The following is a 7,882-nucleotide window of genomic DNA, read 5'->3' on the forward strand; positions in this document are numbered from 1 at the left end:
AGAAATCATGGAGGAGCACCAAAAGTCTACGGAACATCGGGTGAAGCTGGCTCTACGACGGAAACAGGAGGCAGAGAAGGAGGAACTGCGCAGGCAGCTGGCAGCTGACAGTGGAGCCCAGAGAGTCTCCAAGAAGCAGAAAAGGAAAAGTCGAAACAGAAGATGACCCATCTGAACCATTATCACCTCTACCAGATCACACACGTGGTCCCTCCGAACGGAGTCAAATCAGTTCGGAAGTTCAAACTGTTAAATCCATGGAAGGACTATTGAATGAGTCACTTCAGCAACGTGAACTGTTTTCCACAGAGACTGAATCTGTGATCTGTAAGGACTATTGAATGAGTCACTTCAGCAATGTGAACTGTTTTCCGCAGAGACTGAATCTGTGATCTGTTTTGACATGAAGTTATATATGTTATTATGTTATGTTAAACATGAAGTTATATGACGTTGACTCCATCGAGAGTATATCTGTAAATTGTTATATGACGTTGACTCCATCGAGAGTATATCGGTAAACTGTTTATATGAAGTTGAAGATTGTATGTTTAAAGGGGATTCTGTAAGTAATAAGCTAAAAAGGGAGGAGTGTTGTGTATGTAACCGTTTACCTTTAAGGGAACTATAGAATGTAACCGTTCACCTTTAAGAGCACTACTTTAGGGTGGCACTATTTGTTGGCTCATGTATACTGTAATACCGATAGTGACCACACCAGTATATAAGGGGGGTGATACGTTAACTAGGGCAGAATCGCCCGAACCTCTGAATAGTAAAGACCTGTTTTATTTTGTTAATCGTGGAGTCTGTGCATTATTTACAATACAACCCACAGACTTAACACCGACGATGGGAAAGAAAACGAAGACATGCAGAAGGACTTATGGTACCAAGAAGAATAAAGCTGCAGAGCAGAACTCCATGTTGACAGAGAATTCTGAGCCTGTTCAAGCAAAGGATTCATCCATGACGGAAGAACACCGAGCTCGGACGCAAACTTATGTCAAAGTACGACAACAATTAGAACAGTTGAGTGACCGTCTCGTACAAGAGATGAAAAATATGGAAAGGTTCTGGGACACCGAATGGGAGAACCTGGAAAGACTACAGAGACAGCTAGCTCAAGCAGAGAGCGACCATAGAGCCATCGTGGTCAAATACCAATCACATTCCCCTGATGCTGTTCAGGAACTAGAATATTTACAGAATGAACCAAAGGAAGAGGAATCTTCAGGGAGCCAGGATTTTATTCCAGTTCTTCTCTACGACTCCTTACAAGCAGAGTGTGAGAAGTTGAAAGAACAGTATGAACAGGCCCAGGCTACAATTCTGGAGGGGGTTAACTCGGCAGCCTCCGAAAAGCTAGTTTCAGTAGAAGCATATGAACAACTAAAGGTTGAACATGAGCAAGAAGTCCAAAGGCTACAGGAAATTCTTGATGAGCTCAAGGCCAAGACAGACTCATCGGTAGGAGATCCATCCATAGATGAGAAATTAGAGGTGAAAATCATGGCAGAGCATGAAAGACAGGGTGTCCAAGAACTTATAAAAACATTGAAGGACACCCAAGACAAATATGAGGCGGCAATGACCGAGGTTCAACAACTTGAAGAACAGATTCAACTGGGAATCCTTCCAGTGGAAGAACAGGACACTGTAAGAATGGTCCCTGAACATGAGCTAGAGAGCATCAGGGCGCAACTTTTCCGAGCGCTGAAAGCCAAAGTTCAAGAGGAACGTAAGGTGGAAGTATTGGAGAAAGAGGTGGAGGAAATGGAGAAGACTCTGATCCACCGTGTTCCCAGGGAAGAGTTAACGGTCAGCCAACTCCTTCATATGCTGAAGGACAAGACTCTGCAAGGGGAACAATCTGAACACGAGCTTCAATCTTCAGGGGGAACGAGTTCGGAGCTCTCAAAAGTCACGGAGATAGCTGAGGTGGCAACACAAATTTTACAAGGATGCCAAAAGTACGTTGAATCACGTCAAGGTGAACAGAAGAATGTGGAAACCGTTACTTCAGTAGAAGGGTTAAATAGCCTGATAACGCAATTACCGATGGAAAGGGAGGTATTGAACTCACAAATGAGGTCCGTCGTGAAGGAATGGCAGATAACCCAGGAAGAGCGGGATGAATATGAATGCATGAAGAAGGCTTTTCAAGAAAGATGTTTAGGGAAGGAACCACCGTCAGCTAACGTCCAGATGGGTGAGGAGGAAGAAGAAGTCTCTCTCGCTGGCCTAACTCAGGACGAACCCGAATATTACCATGACCTGTTGAGTGACACTGAATATTACGAGGATGTGGTCTGCCCAGCTTGTGATGAAAACTCTCAAAGTGCTGAAATCCGGAGGAAGCACTTAAAGTCTAAGGAACATAGAGAGTTGGTGGCGCTACAGCTGGCAGCCGAGAAAGGAGCTCCGAGAGTTTCAAAAAGGCAGAAAAGAAAAAGAAGAAGCAGAAGATAATAACTGTCTAAAATATTAGCACTTCTACCATTCCAGGCGGGACATTACGAAAGGAGCTAAATTAGTTGAAAAACTGGAAAATGTCAAGACAGCCAGTTGGGTGTAAAAGTCCGCACTGCTGGTTCAACAGGACGAAGGTTCAAGCTGTTACGTCAAGAAAAAGGCTATGGAGGAGTCACGCTAGCCAGGTAATCCGGCTACACCAAAGAAATGTCGTTCGGAACGAGTCAAGATCAGAGACTGAATCTATGAACTGTTTCCGCAGAGACTGAACCTGTGAACTGTTTCCACCGAGATTATATTTGTAAATTGTTTTATATGACATTGACTCCACCGAGATTATATCTGTAATTTGTTTTATAGGAAGTTGAAGATATGTATGTTTAACGGGGACTCTAAGTAATAAGCTAAAAAGGGAGGATTGTAGTGTATGTACCCGTCTATCTTTAAGGGAACTATTGAATGTAACCGTTCACCTTTAAGGGAACTACTTTAGGTGTGGCACTATTTGTTTGGCTTCTGTATACTGTAATACCGATAGTGACCACACCAGTATATAAGTGTTGTGCCAGGAGTTATTGGGCAGATTCGCCCGGACCTTCGAATAGTAAAGACCTGTTTTGTTTGTTACTTCTGAAGTCTGTGTATTTATTAACTGCACAACCCACAGACTTTACACCCATGGTGCAAGAGCCCTTACATGAAGCCTTGAGAGATCATCTCATGCCCCCCATGGTGCAAGAGCCCTTACATGAGGCCCTGAGAGATCATCTCATGCCCCCCATGGTGCAAGAGCCCTTACATGAAGCCTTGAGAGATCATCTCATGCCCCCCATGGTGCAAGAGCCCTTACATGATGCCTTGAGAGATCATCTCATGCCCCCCATGGTGCAAGAGCCCTTACATGATGCCTTGAGAGATCATCTCATGCCCCCCATGGTGCAAGAGCCCTTACATGAGGCCTTGAGAGATCATCGCATGCCCCCCATGGTACAAGAGCCCTTACATGATGCCTTGAGAGATCATCTCATGCCCCCCATGGTGCAAGAGCCCTTACATGTGGCCTTGAGTGAAATGTCCATGTGTGTGCCCAGAAAGGGCCATGGGTGCTTGCTGACAGATGGCCATTGGGGCATCATGGCAACAGGGTGCTCGAAGTCAGGTGCAGATGGAGGGAATCAGAAGTTTGCTTAAACAACACTCACCCTAATGACCCGAGTGAGGTCGTTGAATTTCTTCCTGCACTGAACAGGGTTCCTGGTCGCCATGCTGCTGGAGTTGACCCTCTGAGAAACCTCCCTCCAAGATCGCCGGTAATCCTTTTGATTCGGCCTCCTGCCATTGTCAGGATACAGAACATCTCGACGGCGCTCAACTGCAGACATCAACTGGTCCAGAGCCTCAGTGCTGAAGCGCTCTGCTCTCTGTCTCACCTTCTCCATCCTGACCAAGTTTTTTGTGCCAGAGAAGGGCGAGCGCCGAATCTGAGGCCTACAGGGCGTTGAGTGTGGCAGCTCAGGCTGACTGACCCATCCCTTTAAGAGCCGGCCGGCGCCTGGAAGTCTCGTGGTTTTCGGTAATTGAGATCACCTGCGCTGCGCCCGCCCGCGCCGATATTGGGTAGCGCCTGAACATTTGCGCCTTAGGAGCCCCGTGCAACGTCTGAATTCGCGCCTCAATCCCCTTTGGGGGCGATGCAACCCAATATCGCGCCAGGCAGCGATAAGTTTCGTCTGGCTATAAACTTTGCGCAGCGCCAGTTCTAACGCCTCAAGCGGGGCTATACCCAATTTCTAGGCCATAGAGTCATAGAGGCACAGAAGGAGGCCATTCGGCCCATCAAGTCTGTGCCGGCTCTCTGTAGAGCAATCCATTCAGTCCCATTCCCCCGCTCTATCCCCGAAGACCTGCAAGTTTATTTCCTTCAAGTGCCTATCCAGCCTCCCCTTAAAAACATTGAGTGTCTCCGCTTCCACCACTTCCGTCAACTGCGAATTCCAGGTCCTCACCACTTGCTGCGTAAAAAAGTTTTTCCTCACATCCCCCCTGTATCTCTTACCCAAAGCCTTAAATCTGTGTCCCCCTAGTCCTTGTACCATCAACCAGTGGGAACAGCATTTCCACATCTAGCCTATCCAAACCCGTCATAATCTTGAACACCTCTATCAAATCATCCCTCAACCTCCTTTGTTCTAATGAAAACAAATCCAGCTTCTCCAACCTGTCCTTGTAGCTAAGATCCCCCATCCCCAGAACCATTCTGGTAAATCTCCTCTGCACCCTCTCAAGGGCCTTCACATCCTTCCTAAAGTGTGGTGACCAGAACTGGACACAATGCTCTAGTTGTGGCCTAACCAGTGCTTTATAAAGGTTCAGCATAACTTCTCTACTTTTGTACTCAATACCTCTGTGTATGAAAGAAAGACTTGCATTTATATAGCGCCTTTCACGACCACCAGACATCTCAAAGTGCTTTACAGACAACAAAGTGCTTTTGAAGTGGAGTCACGGTTGTAATGTGGGAAACGTGGCAGCCAATTTGCACACAGCAAGCTCCCACAAACAGCAATGTGATAATGACCAGATAAACTGTTTTTGTGATGTTGATTGAGGGATAAATATTGGCCAGGACACCAGGGATAACTCCCCTACTCTTCGAAATAGTGTCATGGGATCTTTTATGTCCACCCGAGAGAGCAGACGGGGCCTCGGTTTAACGTCTCATCTGAAACACGGCACCTCCGACAGTGCAGCACTCCCTCAGCACTGCACTGGAGTGTCAGCCTAGATTTATGTGCTCAAGTCCCTGGAGTGTTACTGGAAGCTACATTAAACTGCAGCAGTAGTTTAAACACAGCCTGTAACACACTAGTCCACACACTATTAACAGGTCTTATCTCTCAGATTCTTCACTGTCAAATGTCAGTGTTGAGCTGAAAATAGCAAACAGGAGGACTGACCAAAAGTTGTCTAATTAACTTCAAACAGCGCTAATTACAGCCCAATAAGCACAGTGAGCAATGGAGACGGGTAACTCACTGTGTCCCCTTACCTTGTACTTTAGAACTGCCGTCAGTACCGACAGGAACCTGTGGGCTGGATGTGCGGGAGAATCTACACAACTGGCACAGATCAGAATCTCATCCTCCTCACAGAACAGCCTCAGCTTCTCACCGTGTTCCTCACAGTGAGACCGGCCCTTCTCCGTGTCCCGGTTCAGCTTCTCACCGTGTTCCTCACAGTGAGACCGGCCCTTCTCCGTGTCCCGGTTCAGCTTCTCACCGTGTTCCTCACAGTGAGACCGGCCCTTCTCCATGTCCCGGTTCAGCTTCTCACCGTGTTCCTCACAGTGAGACCGGCCCTTCTCCATGTCCCGGTTCAGCTTCTCACCGTGTTCCTCACAGTGAGACCGGCCCTTCTCCATGTCCCGGTTCAGCTTCTCACCGTGTTCCTCACAGTGAGACCGCTCCTTCTCCGTGTCCCGGTTCAGCTTCTCACCGTGTTCCTCACAGTGAGACCGGCCCTTCTCCGTGTCCCGGTTCAGCTTCTCACCATGTTCCTTCTCCAGCTTCATGATCAGGATCAGCTGCCGTACTTTCTCGGAGAGATTGGCCAACACCCTGTTACTGGTGTAGCTTCTCCGGGGGAGAACCCCCTGACATTCCGGGCAGGACACAGCCTTACGCTGCTTTCCCCAACACTTCTGGATACAGGATTTACAGAAGTTGTGCTCACAGTTCAGTCGCACCGGCTCCACAAACAGAGACAGGCAGACCGAGCAGGTTAAATCCTCGGTCAGGGTGAAGATCTGTTTACTGACAGCCATCTCAGTTGCTGCTCCTTATTCTGTGGCTCACTTTACTTTCAGTTTCATTTCTCCTAGTTTATTGTGAACTCACTTCACAATCTGTCCTCTTAAAGGGGCACTGTCATCAGGCAAACTGGTCTGGCAAATCTTTATTTCTTTGAATGTCAAACATATAAAACACAAAGGCACAAAAATTCTTAGCCTGGGGGGCATGGATTGAGGATACAAGTCTGGGGGGAGTGTAGTGTATGTACCTTTAAGAGAGGAACTATATTTTACAGCCCCTGTATACTGCAGTATCAGTAGTGACCACACCTGTATATAAACCCGTGTAGTAATTTTGTACAGTAGTTCCAGCATATCCTCTATCCAGTAAACACCTGTTATTACCATCTTCTGCAGTTCGTGTATCATTTATACGCGGACATTACACTGGCGACGAGCAGGTTCGAACTCACCTGCAGTTCTGCACCACCTCACGGGGATCCATCCCTGAAGAGAAGTTTCTTGGAGGCGCAAGAACGTACAGCCTATTGCGGAATCTGATCACTCCAGTCAAACCAATGGAGAAAAGTTTTGATGAAATTGTTGATATTCTACAGGAACATCTAAACCCTACACCGCTGCTGATAGCAGAAAGATTCAAGTTCCATAAAAGAAACCAGCACAAAGACAAAAGTAATGCTGACTATCTTACGGAACTATGCAAGTTATCAAAACACTGCCAGTTCGGAGCAGGACTGGCAGATACCCTACGGGATAAATTTGTCTGCGGGCTCCAGAATGAAGGAACCCAGAAACGACTACTCTCGGAAAAGGAGCTTACGCTAGAAAAGGCTTTCAGCGTTGCAGTATCCTACGAAGCAGCAGCACGGGGAGCTGCAGAAATACAACAAAAACCACATGAATACAGCACCCATGAAATGACACAGGGATTAGAAAAGTGCTATCGCTGCAGCAGAACAACCCATGACCAGAAGGACTGCTGGTTCAAGGACAAAACATGCAGGCAATGTGGAAAAATGGGACACATAGCACGAGTCTGCAGGTCGGGAAAGAAGACCAACACCAAAAGGACTACTAAGGAAAAGTACAAGAAAGTACAAAAGATGACGGACAGTAGTTCCGAAGATCAGAAGAGTGATAGTGACTCCGGGAGCAAGAGACTAAGTTGTCTCAAGCTACACAACGTGATCGCAAAGGGGGATCATCGAACCATTTGGGTCACCCTCATGATAGCAGGGTCCCAAGTTAAGATGGAATTGGACACAGGATCAGCCCTAACAGTCATGAATCGACGAGACTACGAGCGGCTATTCTCACACATACCCTTCAGGGACACATCCATTGTCTTGAAGACATATACGGGGCAAAAAATCTACTCCAGAGGAAAAATAAGGGTGCCCGTTAAATACAACGGCAAGGAAACACAGAAATTGTATCTATATATACTACAAGATGGTGGACCTCCATTATTGGGACATGAATGGATCCGAAAAATACGATTGGATTGGCACTCCATTCAGGCGCTGACTGTGGCTAACAAAAAGGATGACGACGTCACACCTGGACGATTGTCGAAAATCTTATCTAACGCAAAAG

At 46.9% G+C, this 7,882-nt stretch overlaps 1 protein-coding gene across 2 annotated transcripts in view; it reads right to left on the reverse strand.

Moving 5' to 3' along the window:
- LOC147095566 (zinc-binding protein A33-like) overlaps positions 1–6,346 on the reverse strand; it is a 46,211-nt gene extending 39,865 nt beyond the window's left edge. Inside the window, exon 1 of one of the 2 annotated variants that reach the window (XM_085974694.1) lies at positions 5,525–6,346. In XM_085974694.1, the coding sequence (XP_085830820.1) occupies positions 5,525–6,298 (774 nt within the window). In that variant the 5' untranslated portion in view covers positions 6,299–6,346. The remainder of the gene's footprint in view (positions 1–5,524) is intronic. The other variant, XM_085974696.1, reaches the window with a different exon arrangement.
- Between the last annotated feature and the right edge of the window lie 1,536 nt (positions 6,347–7,882).

This window comes from Somniosus microcephalus, unplaced genomic scaffold (genome assembly GCF_052327205.1).
Source record: "Somniosus microcephalus isolate GS21.2 unplaced genomic scaffold, FLI_Smic_1.0 unresolved_chr1, whole genome shotgun sequence".
Taxonomy (NCBI): Eukaryota; Metazoa; Chordata; class Chondrichthyes; order Squaliformes; family Somniosidae; genus Somniosus; species Somniosus microcephalus.